At 42.3% G+C, this 19,394-nt stretch overlaps 2 protein-coding genes across 2 annotated transcripts; both read right to left on the bottom strand.

Moving 5' to 3' along the window:
- Positions 1 to 2,238: 2,238 nt before the first annotated feature.
- On the bottom strand, positions 2,239 to 4,297 carry LOC121054180. Its single transcript, XM_040523163.1, has 2 exons — positions 3,088 to 4,297; positions 2,239 to 3,001 (listed from the first exon to the last, which is right to left on the bottom strand). The coding sequence occupies exons 1-2, from the start codon at positions 3,325 to 3,327 to the stop codon at positions 2,765 to 2,767; spliced, it is 477 nt and encodes a 158-aa protein (XP_040379097.1). The 5' UTR covers positions 3,328 to 4,297; the 3' UTR covers positions 2,239 to 2,764.
- Positions 4,298 to 11,579: 7,282 nt separating this feature from the next.
- LOC102722290 (NADH dehydrogenase [ubiquinone] 1 alpha subcomplex subunit 2) lies at positions 11,580 to 16,510 on the bottom strand. Its single transcript, XM_006652106.3, has 3 exons — positions 16,216 to 16,510; positions 16,011 to 16,117; positions 11,580 to 11,793 (listed from the first exon to the last, which is right to left on the bottom strand). Exons 1-3 carry the CDS (start codon positions 16,299 to 16,301, stop codon positions 11,687 to 11,689), a joined length of 300 nt encoding a protein of 99 aa, XP_006652169.1. The 5' UTR covers positions 16,302 to 16,510; the 3' UTR covers positions 11,580 to 11,686.
- Between the last annotated feature and the right edge of the window lie 2,884 nt (positions 16,511 to 19,394).

Genomic DNA, 19,394 nt, shown 5'->3' on the forward strand with positions numbered 1-19,394 from the left:
CATATCCTAGTTTGGCTTGCTGGGTATAGTGGAGTAGCGGGTGATAGTCAATCTTACTCAGGGGCGGATTTAACATGGGGGCGGCGGGGGCTCGAGCCCCTCTACCCCCGTTAAAGCTATTGGAGCCCCACGAAAACCTCCCCCTTGAAATTTTATAGCAAAGATCAATAGAAACGGAGGTCAAAACTCTATCTAACTTATTCAGACCCCCCTAATCTCGTTGGCTAGATCCACTATTGATCTTACTCAATTTGTCTCCCTTAAAAGAGCTTTTGGAGAAAATATCCTTGATCAAGTCTTGGCTTATACCCCATTTGAGCGCAGGTAAAGTTAGAGCCACAGGCCCACTAGTCCACTTGTCCGTGAAATTGAAACTAGGGTTCCCCTTCCTTCGGAACTAGCGATCTTAGTTGACATGTCATCCCAATAACACCAACATTGGTAAAAAGGAAAGCAATGCAAGGGCGTAGAGGCTAAGCCTAAGATACACAGCCCGGGGAACCAAAGCTTCATACTCACATAATGCTTTGGGCATAATCTATCAAGAGGGGTGTGGAGACATACAAGAGTTATATATAAAAGGAGCATGCACGTGTAACCATTGTTGGATGGGGCCTGGGGCATGGCTGCCCCTCCCCCTTTATATTTTAGTGTTTTATCTTCTTATAAGTAAGAAGAGTGTTCAAGCCTACAAAATATATATATGTAGGAAATACTTGGCACGGATGTCCGAGTGGTACACCGCTAGTGAGTAGGCCATGTCCATCATAACTTCAACAATAGCATCTTCAAGAAGCTCATTTAACCCAACTCGAAGTAATGCCAAAAAACATGGGCGTAGAGGCGGCACCACCAAGACCTATCGGACAATGAACCTAATGCTTGCTCAGGAGTGACGTTGTCCCGTGGACCGCTGGGGGCGGCTAAGGGGTATTAGCAATATTATAGATTGTATACTAAGTATAGTTGTTTGTATTTGTTTCTATGTTTATCCCCTCTAATTGAGGATCATGTAACCTCATGTACACACAGACATACATATATATATATATGGTGGCACTACACAGCGCGCCACAGAAGCGTTGTGCGCTACGAAGCAACGTAGCGCATCACACAGCGACCAACCAACCAACATCCACGTCATCCCCCCTCCCACCCCCCGAACAAAGCTAGTGGAGTTAAAAAATAACTGGCAGATACGAGTGTTGAGTTAAAAAACAACTTATATTACGTGGGGTGTTTACTATGATACACTGTGAAGTTAAAATTTAATTGATGACAATGTGAAAGGAATGTATTGTTTGAGGAGTTAAAAATTAACCGATGACCTCCACAGCTTTTAGTCTCCATGAAGGTTTGTGGAGTTAAAAATTAACTAATGGCAACGTGAAAGAAATGTGTTCTTTTACTGGTTCATTTGTAGTCATTCGATGTGTAGTTAAATCTTAACTATCATTCAGAATGTCTGCGTGAGATTGCTACCTTCGAAAATGAAGTAGTTATTGCGATGTTGTACTTGTTGAGTTAAAAAATAACTTATCGAAGGTAATGACAAAAATACTTTCGTCCATGCTTAACATATGTTTGAGTTAAAAAAAACCAACACACATGCCACTCGGCACCAAATAAACAATTACCTGGCTCAGTAGGCGATAAATTAAAAATTTGCTGTTGTCAATGATGACCGAAACCTTTTCATCATGTTTGAGTTAAAAAAATAACTCATATGTCGTGTTTGATTACAAACATAGCTGGAAAACATCAAGTAAGCAAAAAAAACCTCAAAATATGATAGACCATTCACTTATCACGTCGCATAATATAAAGTTTATCACCCTTATCAATAATAGTAAAAATATATACATTCATCTTACATAAAAAACACATAAACCTAATTATTACTGTGCACACACGCAGTATGTTGTTGGGTCCAAACATTGCTTCCAGATGTTTATGACATATTATACATTCCACAGAAAGCACACAGTCGGTTTCATCTACACCAATCATATTCATTGACCAAAAAGCCCCAAGCGTGTACCACCAAGAACCCTAGCGAGGTGTGTGAAAAACCCGTTGTGGTCGCTGATGCTGTATCTGAAGTTGAGTTGCCGAAAGAGTTTACCTCCGCGCGGTCCTTCTCAATCTCCTCGAGTGTCGCGATCCGAGGGCTCAGAAGCCTGAGAGCTCAGGACTTTGCGTCCGAACGAGCCTGGATCCGCTGCAAGAACAAGAGAGGAAAGAACCAAATGAGAGGGCCTAGGGGAAACAAGTCGGTCAAATACTTACCCGAGAAGCAACGCAGACTCGCGGATGTGCTTCTCCATCAGCGCTAGGTCATCCTCCTCAGACTAGGGGTTGACAATCAAGCTCTCCCGGCATTCGGCCGAAACCTCCCAGGAGAGCCTAAAGGGTTGCACCATCGCCTCACCGAACTCGGTCAGTCGGGGAACCGCCCGAGGGATCTCCTTCGGGGACTCCTCGCTCGAGCTTGGCAGCGGGGTCCTAGGTCGAGTAGGAGGCAGGATCTCCGCTCGAGAAGGGGTCGGGGAGGCTGTCTTCTTCTTGGCCTAGGGTTTCTTCGGCGTCGACATCCGAATCGTTAGGTCGGGGGCTGACGTGGGAGGAGTGGGATTAGTCGGAGGCTGGGCCACGCTCGCCTCGGCTGATGGACCAGCCAGGTCAATGTCGCTGGACCTCCTGGATGTACAAATACTTTGAGAATGCAAGCATTCAAAGAAATAACTATGGGTTTGATGAAGGCTTACCGTGTCCCTTGCCGAAAGAAGAATTGCTTTGTCGGCTTGAAGGACCGGGACGACGGCGTTGGTTTGGCAGCAATCGGTGCGTCGCCTTCTTTAAGAACCTCCAAGACCTCGAACTCGGCGTCCGGGTCACTAGCCAACCTCTGCGACGCTGGCTCATCACTTGACGCCACTGCCGCTCGTTTTTGTTCGGGCACGGCGCGCCTAGGCGAATGTGACGGGAATTGGTGGTTGTCCTATAAAACAAAAAGATGTCATCAGACATCGGAGCTCAACGTGTACGAGTGGAAAACAGAAATCTTCTCGAATAGAGTGCGCTTACCACTGGTGGCTGGAAGCTGGCGTTGAAGGGCCTAGGGAAATCCTCGGCCTGAGTTGGGATGTCTATCCTGGGTGCGCAGAGTCGCCTCACACGAGCGGTGAGATCGACGGACTTGATCATCTCCGGTGATTCATGAGTCGGGTCAGTTTCGCCCATGTAGTCTAAGGCGAGGTGCACTCGGTCTTTCAGCGGCTGGATCTGGCGGCGGATGAAGTGGTGCACAGCCCACACGTCGGTCATTCCTGTCTTCCACACGACGTCGACCAGATCGAACAGCGCCCCAATTTGGGGGGCCTCGTCGGTGGTCGGGAAAAGGGACCACGTCTCCTGGACGACGGAAGCATGGTGACGAGGACAGCACCATGCTGGACATACACGAGACGCCCTCAACTCCAAGCTACAAATTGTCACCAAGATGGACTCCAAGTTCGAGTCGGATTCAGCTGAACTCCCTGCACCAAAATGGCGATATCTCCCTCATCCGGCATCCAAATGTGGTGTTCTTCGATGCGTTGGAACCATGACGATGAGACACTTCTTTTGGTTCTGTTCCTAGCTTGCTTCGTGGATCATTCTGTGTGACCACAACAATCTGCTGTGTCACCTATTTTGGGCCTTTTCGGGCTTTGTATCGTGTCAGGCCTTCGGCCCATGTTGTGGATGCCCCTTTGGTGCACCCCCAACCCTAGATTGCCCTAGGTTAATAAACTCAGCAGCCGCCATCATTTAGACTCGGGTTTTTCTTAGATTAATCTGTCAATAATAGTTTCACCATCATCGGTTTGTAGAACCCCAACTTTTGTGCTTAATCATTCATCTGCATTCCTATTGAGAGTTGCGTTCTTTTGAGTTCTTGCTTGTGTTCTTCGTTTCGCAGGCAAAGATTAGCCTTCTTGGCGAGGTCAACCGGGTTGTGACACGGTTGATAACCAGAGGAGTCGTGGTGCTAAGATTGCAGGGTTCGAGTTTGTTGACTTGAAGCCGAATCAGTGTGTCGTGCTCCGCCCAAAACGTGTTATCCTCACGTGACGGAAGATTGGGCCACCCTAGTTCCCATCATGTGGCCAATGAAGGCAGGAAGAGAATCCAACTGGTTTGTGCAATAGAACCACTTGGAGTGTCATCCCTTCAGCGAGGTGCGCATGGGAATGGTAAACCACAGCTTATTGCACCCCTCGCGCAGCTGAATCCCGGCACCCCCACTACAATGGGCTTTTGCCGGTTCGGCTGTGGTTTTACCATGAAGAGATGGCAGAAGAGATTGAAGTGCGGAGGAATCCCAAGGAAGGCTTCACAAATATAAACAAACAAAGAAATTTGAAGAACAGAGTTGGGTTGAGATGATGGAGCTCGAGTTTGTAAAAGTCGAGCAGGCCACGGAAGAAAGAGGAAACCGGGAGACTAAATCCCCTGTCAAAGAAAGAAGAAAAAATGATGATCTCGACGGAGTGAGGGGGTGGGGAACATCTCACCGGAAGCCAGTCACCATTCGACCACGGGTTACGCCGGGAACAACTTCGCCCTCTCTAGCGTCATCACCTCCCGATCTCTAGCGGTGGATTTTTTCCATGCGGCCAGTGGCAGTTCCACGCCATCATCTTGAGGGGAGGCCATCTAGGCTGATCCTCGCATGAGCGCTAGAATGGGGCTAGAAGCAAGGGCAAAGGAGGCTGTGGAATGGTGGCGACGGAGCGAGGAGAAAGAAGGAGAGAAGTATCCCAGCGCCTATAAATAGGTTGCGCCTCTTGGACTCTTGGGCCCAACGGTCAAAAGGGATTTCAGCCTAGCAATCGAGAATGTCTCATCAAAACCAACGGCTAAGTATTATTGCATCCCTCAAACGGGTTTAACGGACCGGAAATTGAAAAGACTGGTGTTGGTGTAGTGAATACTGTGCCAGTCTCAAGAGTGTGATGGGGTTATGTTTAGCCTAACGGTAACATACATTTCAAAATCTCTTGCAAAATTGGGAATCAACGGTGCACCCGCTATTTGGGTTAGGGTTGTATTTACACAGGCACTTCTTGATAGCTCTCGTGGCACTTAATAGCGCTTTTCAGCCTATGCCTAGTAAACCCGAATATACTCGGTACTAACTACTCAGCTGTAACGGTTAAGCAATTTTCGCAGCAACAACAGATCACTCAACCAGACCTACCTACGTACTTCAGCATTTGCCACGCCACTACTAGCATTGCCAATTTTAGGCTACGCAGAACCTCGGAGAAGGGCGATGAGCAGATCAAGCCGTCCGGCCGGCCCCCGCGATAACACATACAAATTGGTCGATTTGCATCGTCTTCACATGCTGCTTGCAATCACGGAACGTAACTTTGGAAATTTCGGTTATGCCGGTGGGGTCCGATAACCACTACTAGAGAAACCGTTTTTGCAAACGGACCGGAACGATTTTCGCATGCGTTGCCCCAACCGCATGCGCCAATTCGTCTGTGAAAATGCATGTATTTGCATGCGACCAAGGCACCCGCATGCGAAAATCCGATTTTCACATGCGGACGCTTAAGCCGACCGCATGCAAAGAGAAAAAATCACGAAAAAAATAAAATTCCAAAAATAATAAAAAAAGAAACAAACCTAGTGCTTCTGTCGGCTCGAGCTCACGCAGCCGCCGCTTCCGCTCCCGTCGTCGCCGTTGCCAGTCGCCCGAGACTACCGCCGCAGCCACCACCCGAGACCGCCGCCGCCGCTGCCCCCGAGACCGCCGCCGCCACCCGAGACCGTCGCTGCCGAGCACCAGGCACCGAGCTCCACCGCAGGGCGGGGGATCCGGCCCTCCCGTGGACGGCACCGCCGGATCCGCTGCCCTTAGATCCGCTAGCGTCGTTCATCACGTGGACGACACCGCCGGATCCGTTGAGCCGGGCCTCTTGACGACGACGCCACCCGATCCGCCATCGCCGTGTGCCCGCCGCCTGCCGCCGAGTTCCTTCCTAGGGCGGCGGATCCGGCCCTCTCGAGTGGCGTTGTCCGATCCGCCGCCGCACATCGCCATGCCGGCCACCCTAGGTCCACCGTCGAGCGCTGAGCTCCTCCCTAGGGGACGGATCCGGCCCTCCCGAGGACGGCGCCGTCGGATCCGCCACCCTCGTTGTCGGATCCACTGCCCTCATCGCCCGTCGATGCCATCAGGTTGCCCGCTGTCGGTGAGAGGAGAGGAGAGGACATGAGAAGAGAGGAGAGGAGAGAAAGAGGGAGAGATAGAAGATAAAAGGGAGAGAAATAAATGGGTGGTTGAAAAATTTGAAATATTCAGGAGGGAAAGAGAGAGGAGGACTAAAAAGCTACGGGTATTTTTACATGTGGGCCATCTAACCGACCGCATGCGAAAATAGATTTTTGCATGCGGCTATTTAAGAGGACCGCATGCAAAAATAATTATTAAAAATATTAATTTGGTATTAAGTGAACTTCGAGTCGAATTTTAAGATGCTAAATGAACTCATGTGAAAAGTTGTCAAAAGAAAAGTTGTAGAACTCATTGTGATCTACCATTTTCCTTTTGGTCATTTCACCATCCGAGTTTGATTGAACTATATAAAATTTGAATTTTTAAATAGAAGAAAATCAAATATTTTTTGTGTAGTAAATTATTTGAAATGAAAAAAATTGTCAAAAACAAAGTTGTATAACTTATCAAGATCTACAACTTTTGTATTGGTCATTTTTCTATATGACTTTGTTTGAACAGTTTGAATATGTTTCAAATTATGACAACTTCAAACAATATTTTCAAATACTAAATGATTTCAACTGAAAAAGTCATTCATAACAAACTTGTATAACTCATCAGGATTTATAACTTTTATTTTGGTCATTTCTTCATCCGACAAAGTGATTTGCAAGATTATTCATAAAATGTATAGGTCTTATATAGTTGTATAAAAACTATATAAGAGATGTACATTTTATGGACAATCTTGCAAATCACTTTATCGGATGAAGAATAATCAACATAGAAGTTATAGATCTTCATGAGTTATACAATTTTGTTATTGATGACTTTTTCAAATGAAATCATTAACTATTTCAAAATATTATTTGAAGTTTTGAAATTCAAAATTTTAATTGATAAAACAAAGTCACAAGAAAAAATAGCCAAAATAATGCCAGCAAGAACACAGTTACATGAGAGAGCATGGTTTTAGAAACATTTAGGAAAAAAATCATCCAGTTTGGAGTTCATATGAGTGAGATACACTAGTTTCAAATTTTTCAAATTTTATTTTCGCATACGGCTACTTAAGTGGCTCGTATGGAAAAATCGATTTTTCCATGCGGGCGCTTATGTGAGCCGCATGTAAAAATAAGCTCATTTTTGCATGCGGCCCTCTTAAGAGACCCGTATGGGAAAATCGATTTTTCCATACGGACCACTTAAGCAGTTGTATGGGAAAATGATCCTCTATTTTTGCAAACGCCACTAGTTATGGTCCGTATGGAAAAATGAGGAGGCCTCGTACAGAAAAATGACTTTTGTAGTAGTGAACTTTATTATTTTCCAAAAATTTTAAAATTGTCATTTCTATTTTCAGAATTCATACATTTGGTGAGAAAAAGATCGTTATTAGCATTTGAATTTGAAATTTTTTTTCAAAATTTCTGAGAAAATTCCGAATACGGAAATTTCGGTCCCCCCCTCCTCCGGATATAAAAGTGTGTACCAAAATTTCAAACCCCCTGCTCGCAACACCGAGGTTTACTCCCCATCAACGCATCAACGCGGTCTCAATGGCTTCACAATAAGATTAGTTCTCCATCCAATTCCGCACGATAACTAGAATTGATGATCATGTGTTTAAGCTAAGTTTATGAGAGCATCTCCAATAAAAAAACTAAAAATCAAGTCCTGAAAATATTTATTAGAGGCCTCCTAAAAATTAATAGACCTAAAAAATACCCCAACTCCAACAGAAACTGAAAAATTGAATCTTAATAATTAGGTCATATTTGGATCCTTTAGTCCCTACTTTAGTCTATACTATTTGGTTCAAGGAACTAAATGGTGACTAATAAGTAGTTAAAGTACGGACTTTTCAGCACAATCTCCTCTCTTCCAGGTGGTTGGGTGGGACCGGCTGGCTTTTAGTCTCTTTAGTCCCAAATAAGCACCTCATTTATGGACTTTTTCTAGCATCTTCAAATAGAGACTTTTTAATCCCTCATGCCTAGGATTTTAGGGACTATAAGGGCACCTCCAACGCAGCTCTTAACAGAGGTGCTTATAAAAAAAAACCAGGTTTTTATTCCGGCAAGGTTCTTGGAGTAGGAAGCCGATGCTTCACGCGGCGCCGATGCTTCACGGGCGCTCCAAAAAAATTGGTTAAAAGCTGATGGCGTCGGCGCTAGAATCAGTCAACGAACCAGAAAAATTGGAGGAAAAAAACAAACAAGCAGCTACCAAACAAACAGAACGCACACGCATATCTTCAAATAAGCCAACAAACATGCATATATCTTCAACAAATCCGGCAACAAACAAGCAACGGCTAGGACGACTGCATCAAGCTTAATAAAATGATTAAATTCTAGGCTCATCCAGGAAACAAAGAAACAACACAATACTTCACCTGTGAAGCATCTGCTCTCTCCTTTCTCTCCTTTGCACACAACACATGGAATCCTACACAGACACTACATTCATGGAGTTATTGAGTTCTCATTCAGCAAATGAGATGCCAGAATCATGTCCACAAGCACCAAACATTGATGCCTCTATTCCACATAGTCACAAGGCGCCATCTTCTTCACCAAGGATCAAAAGAAGCGCCAAACTAAAAATAAATGTATAAGAAAGGATACATGAATCCACGTTTTTACGCACCCAAGCATAGGTATTCTATAATCATCACCGGCTAGTTCACCATCATTAGACTGCAATATGAGTTGAGACTTTAGATAAAAATACTAGCAGAAATTGATAACCAAGAAAACAATCATAGTTCATAACGAAAAACAGAGGGGGCAGAGCTGCACGCGCACGACCATATGATTATTCACCCGAAAAAACTGAGTTAAGTTTGTAATAGTGTATACTTTTAATTACTCGCACACTTTTTTTTTCCTGAATAACACAAGACGATCTACTGCAACTAAAAATGCAAAGATATTAAATAGAAAACAAAGCCACCTTCACATGGTTTCATCCAGATCCAGTCCGATCCAACCATCTTCCACTTGCAGCACTAGGAGGGGGATGGGGAGGAGAGGGGAGGAGGCACTGTCCAGGAGGAAGGATCTGGCATGGATCCAGCCGAGCTCCGCTTTCTTTCACTTGCAGCTCCAGTTCAAGCAGAGTGTAGAACGTTCGAGAGGAGTAAGTTTTGGCTGTGACAGAGCTGGGTTCAGACAAAATTAAATTTGTAGTTGGTGACAGGGAGAGAGGCAGTAGATGTTGCATTGGAGAGGGTTGGTGGTTAGATGGGTGATACAAATGGTAATCATAATTTTAAGCATTTGTCCAAGTCTCTAGCATTGAACTAAGTAGGCTCTTAAATGCTTAGCTTAATCCTGTTTTAAGCACCTCACTCAGCACCAAGGGTTAGAGTTGCCCTAAAATAGAGGTACTAAACAAGAACCAAACAGGACCTTAGTTATTTGGCCTCCAGTAGTTCATCTCTCGGGTGAGAGGGTCCTGTGGCCGATCAAGTGAGTGAGAGAGGCCCAACAGCGCGCTGCTATATAGGCCGGCACTTTTTAATATAATATTTAAGTTTATTAGAGTGATAAACAGTGTCGAACAGGTTAGCCTATACATGAACTCCTTAGACCAGTTTAGCCACTCCCAGAGGCCCCACGTTATTAGGAAAATAAAAATGAACAAATCTGCCTAATCATAATAGTTCAGGTCCAAATCAGAGCCCATGTCTCACGTCTGTATCAATGGTAATTATTAGAGTAAATTTTGCCGAACTAAAGATATTTTAACCAACTACCGCAAAATTTATATTTAAGAGCATCCCCAACAGCTTATCTAAACTTGGTCCGCTATATCTTAGTTTGGATGGTCATCTAAAATAGTTTCATCATGTATATATTTGTGTGCTCCAGCAGATCATCCATATTAGAGCATCTATATTCTAGTCTATTATATTTTATTGATACATGTAACCATCATGCATTTGTTTCATGTTTTATAGTGGTCAAAGTGGGGACATTTGAGTTTTAGATGATAGAGAGAACATCTAAATATAGATATTGTTTCTCCTGATATAGAGGACATCTAAAAATAGAGGATTGAATAAATGTTCTGTTGGAACACTATTTTTACCCTCCATCCTCTATTTTAAGATAGATGATGTGATAGAAAAGCTGTTGGGATGTTCTAAGCTAGTGAATCACAAAACTACATGTTTAACTTCAAATTTATCATGTAACTACATATTTAAAATATTTTATAATAAAAAGGCAATTGCTATGGAGCTGTCTGCTATTTTATTTTCTTTTCAGCCAAATTTATATCCGTTCGATATATGTCAAGATTCGTGCACCCTTGACCCGATAGAGAGGCGCAACAGTATGCTGCTTGTCCATCCAACCACACGTGTCACGTTGTTGCTACAGTGTAAAATCAGATCCGTGTTTTTCTCCTCCATTCACGTATCAGAGAGAGATTAGCTGGTGCTTCTCAACGATGACGATGCGGCGATGCGACCACGATGCTCCTGCCGTCTCCTCCGGCGAACGTGGAGCCTGTTGCAAAAAATCTGCGTGAGCTATGTTGACGAGTTAAATGGTTATTCGGAGGAAGACCACAAAGGTAACCGTACTTTTCGGTTTTGGTTATGTTTATAAAATAAAAATATAATTTCTAATCTTAAGTTTTTGTTGATTTTTTTTAAAGTTTATTTTATAATCTTTTTCGTACCACTGAAAACACGTATATAAAATTTTTATTTATACATTATTTCTTCTATGTAAATATATCGTTTAGCATTTTTAAGCCGGTGAAAGAGAGTTATGGAACTCGCACTGGTCGGCAAGGTGGCCAACAAGGGAGGCACAATGATTCATTCATGTGGTGAGCTAGATGTTCTATGGTTTGAATGCCGTATCACTTTTGTGTATCCACATTGAGTTAAATAAATACAATAAATTTTGCTAGCCACATCAAAGTCCAACATCTCCCACTTGGGTAAAACATTTAATCAATAAACGCCCATGGCAAAAATTAGTTAGCACCAATTTCATCCAGCTATCTTTTTGGTGGTGGTTATCCTGTTTACGGCCTTGAATTATGACTCAGCCAAACACCCATCGCATGTGCAGTACAGTAGTTCCGTAGGAATAACTACAGCTGTTTATTCAAATGCAACAACGTCAAATTATCGAGAACAGATGTTTTTTTTCGTTTGGTGTCTTTACCCGTTTTAGAAAAAATTAGACCATGGAATCACTACCATTCTTACAACACATACTGGAGGATATACGAAGACCACAAGAAAAGAGTAGCATTCTCAACAGTAGGTTGTAAAGATCAGCACTTAATTCGACATGTCATAGATCATATGAGAGAAGAACAACCACTGCAAGCGTTTCTCTTATTTGGGAACAAATTAAGTTGAAAAAAAAATTATCTCAATTATTTGGATTTAAGCGACCCCCCAGCCTTGGCAAGCTCCTCCAGCTTACTGTCAATCTGTGCTTCTGTGAGGCCATCCAAGCGCACGCACCTCTCCACGCCCAAATCTGATCAGTAGACAAGCACATATTACAATCAAGGGGAAGCAAAAAAAAATGCATTCCAGATAGCAACAGATAATTCTCTAAGGCTTATATGTACTCAATTTAAACTCGATTCCAATAGCTGTTAAGATGTACACGAACCAAAACAAGGAATAGACAGAGATGAGAAAGAAATTATGTCACAATAAGACCGATGAAAACCTCAAGACTTCAACAGTTCAACTCAAGTGTCTTTTCTCCCAATTCTTCCTAGAATGATACATAGTAACAGACCTAAAAAATATACAAGTTATAACTTGGAAAAACAATATGCACTATTAATAATACTAGTAATCTACCCGTGCATTACACCAGACATATAATTGATGATGAACTGCATAAGCCCATAGAGAAAAGAAACGGTTTTTTAAGAGAAACCACTTGATTTTTTATCTGATTTTTATGGAAGCAGTGCTTTTTACGTTACGTGGGGTGGGGAAGTGGACATGCAACTCCACTTTTAAGTAATAGAGATATAAATCTGAAAATACATTATCCTAACAAAACATCCATAGATAACATACAGTCAACAGTCATGCAGAAATCCATCTAGAAAAGATTCCAACACATGTTTTTCCTGAGAGGTGAGAAAATTCTCATCACCAACTGCTTTCATAGAAACAGATCATTGCTCAAATTTAGAGAGCCTAGCTGATAACCACAGGTTGTTTAATAGGGCAAAATCTTGGCCTGCCATAGCATTCCAATCAAGGTTCTAAAAGGATGATAGGTCCCGACGCATCGGATTTTCTCCCTACCAAATTTCTTAGTTACCATTTGTACGACAAACATCAAAATAGTCACAAAGGGTTGTATTTATATTGCAGGGCATAATATACGCTAGACATATTTGTGGTTTCCATAGCTAAAAGCCTCTAAAAAATGAATTTCTGAATAATTGAGCACTGTTTAGTGCTCCCTCTGTCCTAAAATGAAAGTTCTACTATGAAGCATGCAAATTATTAATACTCGTAAACAATATCAAATGGCTATGAGAAAAATAGTAGTATTTATTTATTTTTTTTTCTTCTAACTAGCTGAATGTCCATATGCTTTGCTATGGATAAAAGAAAAGATATTATAATATTGCCTAAAATAAATAAAATATATTTTCCATGAAATATGTTACCCATCCTTTTGCTATTCACCTTATTTTGATTTCACGTGTGGCTAACTGATTATCCATTTATAATTCATTGTTTTTAATAGTAAGCAGCTCAAGGGCTAATTTGCAATACTTACAAAGGGTGTAGGTGTGGACAAACTTCCTTTTAGAGGAGCATAGATATACATTACTATTTGTTCAGTATAATTTATTGCATATTGTTGTTATGGTTAGGGTCATTATTCAAAATCTTGCTTTGGAGATTGTAAAAGGCATAAACAACTTACATTTTTGGGTGTACGGAGTATTTTAGTATTGATCAATTCAATTACAAGTTCCTTTTTTTAACCAGGATGGCCAAATTCGATTACAAGTTTAGACATAAAAACATTTTGGGCCATTTTGTGTTCGGGATAAGTAACTCAGATCTTAATTTTATAATCAACATATGCGGTTATAAATGATGAGGCATATCAGTCTACATCGCATGACCCCCAAATAATATAGTACCGAGCACTATAGCTATATTTATAACAATAAGCAACATAAAGTCAACTCTGCTGGAACTGAAACTCCAAAACATTATATTATATCAAGGTTACTATAACCACAAAGAAGTATGGATCATAATGATGTACTACCCCAAAGAGAGTAAACAGTATTTGAAAGGTCAAGGGTAAAATACCTAGTTGATAGTTTGGGGGGTTAAGTAGTCAACCTGAGATAGTTCAAGGGATTATGTAGACTTATTCCTACATCTATCAGAGTAGAGAGTCCATATGTGCAATTGTGCATATTCCAGTATATACTGGGGGTGTTTCTATGTTTTAAAGCATTGTGGCTTTATTGACTGGGTTAAGGCAATGTGGAGTTGACAAGTCACCACACTTCCTTATCTGATTTCCATCAGATGATTGCACCATTGAGTATATGAAATAGGAAGAGCGATGATGTTGATAGTACAGTTGAGTAAAGTGATGGTCCAGTTCCTAAGAAATGGTTTTAGTAAACATTATTGACTGTTCTAAAACTTGGCTCTACATGTGGGGTCACCACCCCAATTAGGCATTAGATGGTGAGTTCGGCAGCTAAGTATCCTTGGGGGCTCTTCTGGCTATTACTTTAGTGCTCTACCGTCTATGTTTTATGTAATAGGCTCATTAATTGCTTGGAATTCACTAGTCACATTGGACCTAGGCGCCTCTAGGTAGGTCCGGCACTCCGGCCCTGCTGACCCTCTAGCGCCTAGTGCCTTTTGTGAACCATGGTTATTGATTAATCAAGTTGGATGAGGAGATTATTGGTCAAGTTTTAACATAAGCTTATTAGCAATATCATCAAGTTCCCTTGTAAATAAGAATGATCAGCTCTTAGGACTAGTAACATTAAAATACCTTTGGTCATGGTTGTGTAAGGTGGGATTATGAGTTTATAACCCTAACCATCTTAGTGATCCCAGCGTGTAAAAGGAAAATTATCATGACAAAAAATATTCATTTTCTCTTAATTGTTTGCTAGGTTAGCCTAGCTTTGGGCTCTAAACAATAAGCAACCTCCCTGCCTTAATTTTCCTCACCTCCACCACCTGTGGATACCTACAACTATGAGCTTCCAAGTTCTGAAGGTATTGTCAACTCAAAGCCACACTCCTTCCCTCTCACATTATGGTCAAGAAATTCAATCTTCACAACATAGACAACTCCATCAGGATACTCTTCCATCAAGCACTATCATTTATTTATATTCACCAAACAAAAGTTGATGTTTTTGTGATTTTCAAAATAAAGCAATATTTGGGCTTTTAAGCTATCAATTCTGCGAATTGGTCTTTTTAAAACCTAAACTTGGGGCAAACATCCCAAAGCTTCTCTAGTTGCTCTTAGCAATCATGAAGACTATTCAGTTTTGGTTGCAAATGTGTTTATGCCTTAAATTAGAAGTTGATCCTATGTCTGTACTGAATAGTAAATTATACTAGATCCAGATCCAGTGTAAGCAGTAGTTCAACTGAACGATTGCATGCAGCCATGCATAATACCATTTTGGCTGTGTGTGGCAGATAAAAGCAGAACAGAAATAACATTAGCAACTGGCATGGAACATTTTTCTTGTCAAAAACAAGAACATACGAGAGAAACCATGCATCATTCGTTTGAAGAATTAGGGTGATAGGGTCCACAGTAGAGTGACTTGAACAGAATCAACAGATGATATTAACTATCACAAGAATGACTAGCACTAGGATACATTGCTGTGCCCTGTTTTGTTATTCTTCTTCTCTAAACCTTGTTTATTCAGTAACATTGTCTTAACATTATATCATGGAGAAACTTAATGCTCCCATATAGATATTTCCCATTAAAGAAAGCATTCATCCAACCTAGGCCGTGTTCGCCCCAGGGCATAAAGTTAACTTAACCTCCTTATTTTCCACGTGCACGCTTCCTGAACTACTAAACGGCGTATTTTTTGCAAAAATTTTCTATAGGAAAGTTGTTTTAAAAAATCATATTAATTAATTTTATATTTTTAATAATTAATTAATCATGTACCAATCTACTATTACGTTTTCCGCGCCGGGTAAGTTAACTTATCACCCCCTTACGGCCTTGCCCGAACGCGGCCTAATAATATTCCCTCTCAGACATTCACGCATTCTAGTACTCTCTTCTTTTTTTATATGACACCATTAACTTTGATCATTGTCTTATTCAAAAAAATTATATAATTATTAACCATTAATTATGTTATGATTTGATTTATTCCTATAAGAACTTTAGGCATGACTTATAATTTTGTATATTTGAATAAACTTAGACTCAAGCGGCAGATTTAAAAGTCACTGCCGTCAAATTAAAAAAACAGAAAGAGTATTCAACATGAGCAGTGGAACCTTTGATGAGCCACTCCAAAGATAACACGGTCCAGAGCTCTAACCTAGACATTCCAAGCCGCGGAAGGTAAAAAAGGCAATGCCAAGAACCGCTCAAGATGATCTAACCCGACACATTTTCACCTATCAAGGCTGGATCTCGGATTCCATGGGGGGAAAAGACGAGACCGAGGGAACGCGTACCGTAGCGCGCCCACAGCTGGGGCTCGACGCCGGAGCACTCGCGGATGAGGACGGGGAGGGTCGGGTTGCGCGCCTTGATGTCCCCGTAGTTCTTCTTCACGAACTCCCTGCAAAAGGAACCACCACCACCCCATGCCGCAGCAGTCAGATCGGACCTACGATCCCAGAGAGAGACAGAGGCAGGACGGGGAACGGGGCTGTGTACCGCGCGGGGGCGCTGGCGGGGGAGGACTGGCAGAAGAGGAAGCGGATCTCCTTCACGCCCCGGGAGAGGTTCCCTCGCCACGCCATGGCCGCCGCCGCCGCCGCCGCCGCCGCCGCTTCTCCCCCTTAGCTTCGGTTTCGCCTTCGGCTTCCTCCTTTTCCTGGTTGTTCGCTGCTGGGGATCAGAGTTACGGAGGCAGGTTGGATTGGATCCACGCCGTCCGATCTCCAACCGACGGCTGGGAGGGAGTCCGCTGTGGGATGAGGTCACTAGGGTTCGGTCCCTTTACAATGACAAGCTAGCAAACACGATATTATCCCTAACGATGGGTTTGGTTGATGGACCAGGGCCGCGTTAGGCAAGGGGTCTGTTAGTTAACTTATCTGATACGAAAAACGTTGTAATAAATTAGTACATAATTAATTAATTATTAATTATTAAAATAGATTAATATGGTTTTTTAAACAACTTTCATATAGAATTTTTTGTAAAAAATAGACCGTTTAGCTGTTCGGGAAGCGTGCGTGTGGAAAACGAGAGAGATAAGTTAACTAATATGTGGAGCCGAGCGTGGCCTAGGTGGGATAGGTCGGCTCTATTCCTATTTAGTAGGATGAGTTGGTTCTATTTTTCTGTTTGGTTGGTAGGATGGGTTGGACCCTGTTTTTTGTTCGGTTGGAGGGATGGAGTGAACCCATCACCTGTTTGGTTGGAGAGATGAATTTGGGATGATTGGATGTGATTACCTCTCCATAATGAGTTGGTGAGGTTATCTCTCACATCCAAAATAAAATATTTAGTCCTAGGATTAATATATGAATAACCTAAAGTAATTAAATGTATAATTATATATTTAAAATATTTTAAATAATTTCAATAAAATAACATGGACATTTCACAATAATACATGGAATCACATATGTAATTTCACACAAATAGAGACACAGAAATGACAAGATGACATAATTTTGCAATTTAAGATATCACATAATACTAGAAAGTCTTCCACATAATACATCACAGAGTCTTACACATAGCACCAAATTAATGGTTAACGCATAAACCCATATGAGAGTGTACAAATAGTTCATAATAGCAACATAACTCATCTTTCTATGAAGATGGTATCCTACATAACACTAGGAAACTTCTCAGTGATACACATAGCAATCCAATCAAGTTTGTTGGCAAATGGAAGACCATTGAAAGCTCTAGCAATATAAGGATTAGCAACCAAATAATGATAAGGATTAGCAACCAAATAATGATAGTAGAAGGATATGTGATGTTGCTCAAAACCAGGAAGGCTATTCAAGTTGTCCCACAAATCACTAGGCAGTTTATTTCCAACTGTGCTAGAATTTATGATTGCATTTGCTAGTTTGTCACTAGCTCTGTCAAATGCACCAATCAAACCCTTATCATCATGATCATTTGTCTTCTGTCTCTTTGGCTTGCTGGTTGAAGATCTTTCGTCATAGTCTGTTGTAGTAGGATTATCATTCACACCATTTTCTGTACCCTCCACATCTTCATTGCCAAGAACTGAGCTCGAGTCCTTTGCAAATTTTTCTGTAGCTATGGTGCTACCAAAAATGTTAAGCATCTCACCATAGTTGATAAATAGGCCTATTAAATGTTTTAAGCGGTTGATTTTTTTATATACGTTTAATCGTTTGTCTCTTATTTATTTTTTTTAAAAAATATGTAAAACTATATATACACATAAAATTATATTTAACAATAAATAAAATGATATAAAAATAATTAATAATTATATAAATTTTTTAATAAGACGAATAATTAACGTGTATAAAAAAGTAAAGGCGTCAAACATTTAGAATAGAGGGAGTAGTATTTTACCATTGTTTAACTTCCGACGTATTCCCAAATATCTTTGCCAATTAGTCTACTCAGCATAGGTAAAATAAAAAAAAGTCATTAGCACATAATCTACCCTACAGTGGAACAACTCAGTTTACTCATTTACTTAACTCATTGGACAAATCCAACGGACAGAATCATCTGCATCCATCGAACGGCTCAGATCTATTCCTCGCACGCACCTCCTCCATCTCCACCTCCGTGACCGCGTACGCCACCTACGTCGCTACTCGCCATCCCCCTCGGGAGAAAATTGCATATCTACCATCGTAAACGGAGGGATTCGCTAAAATGCCATTATATAAATAGGCTTCACCCAAATACTTTCCAAGTGCTTGTGTGCTTTGCTATTTTACCATTTCTGTTTTTTTCCTATTGTCCCTCCAACTTATTTCATCCATCTGTGTCACACATACACTATATGCTCCTAATTTTTTATCGCACAAGAGCACGCGAGGTTGACGCTCTCTATTTTTTCTCATCGCACAGGACGACATATTTTTTTTATTTGTCAAAAATGAGTAAATAAAAAATACAGTGAGAATGGAGAAAAAATACGCGTGCGACAAAAAAAGAAAATATGCCGTCCTGTGCGATGAGAAAAATGGAGAGCGTCAACTTCGCGTGCCTCTTGTGCGATAAAAAAATTGAAAACAAATAGTGTATGTGTGACATAGAAGGAGAAAATGAGTTGGGAGGGACAAATTAGGAAAAAAACATTAAATTGGAGTTAACAGCTAAAATGATAAAATAGTAAACCGCACGTAGCACTGGTATGATATCTGAGCGAAACCTATTTACGTAATAACATTTTACGGTGGTAGATATGCAATTTTCTCCCCCCTCGGCCGTCGCCTCCGTCAGCCGCCTCCTCTCCCGGCCGCCACCTACGCCACCCCGCCTCGGCCGCCGCCGACCAGCCTCCGTCGCCTCATCGGCCACCCACGCCGGAGGACGCGTACACCGCCTCCTCGGTCGCCCACGCCGGCCGCCGCCTACGCCACCCAGCCTCGGCCGCCGCCGACCAGCCTCCGTCGCCTCCTCTCCCGGCCGCCCACGCCGGAGGACGCGTACGCCGCCTCCTCGGTCGCCCACGTCGGAGGACGCGTACGCCGCCGCCTCGGACGTCTCCGTTCGCCGCCTCCGTCGCCCACGCCAGACGCCGCATACGCCGCCGCCTCGGACGTCTCCTCGCCCACTCCGAAGCCGCCGTCTCGGCCCCCGCCAGCCGTCCCCGCGTCGTTCGCCGCCTCCGTCGCCCACGCCATCGCCCCCGCCGGCCTCTCCATCCCCGC

Source organism: Oryza brachyantha, chromosome 4, assembly GCF_000231095.2.
Source record: "Oryza brachyantha chromosome 4, ObraRS2, whole genome shotgun sequence".
Classification (NCBI taxonomy): domain Eukaryota; kingdom Viridiplantae; phylum Streptophyta; class Magnoliopsida; order Poales; family Poaceae; genus Oryza; species Oryza brachyantha.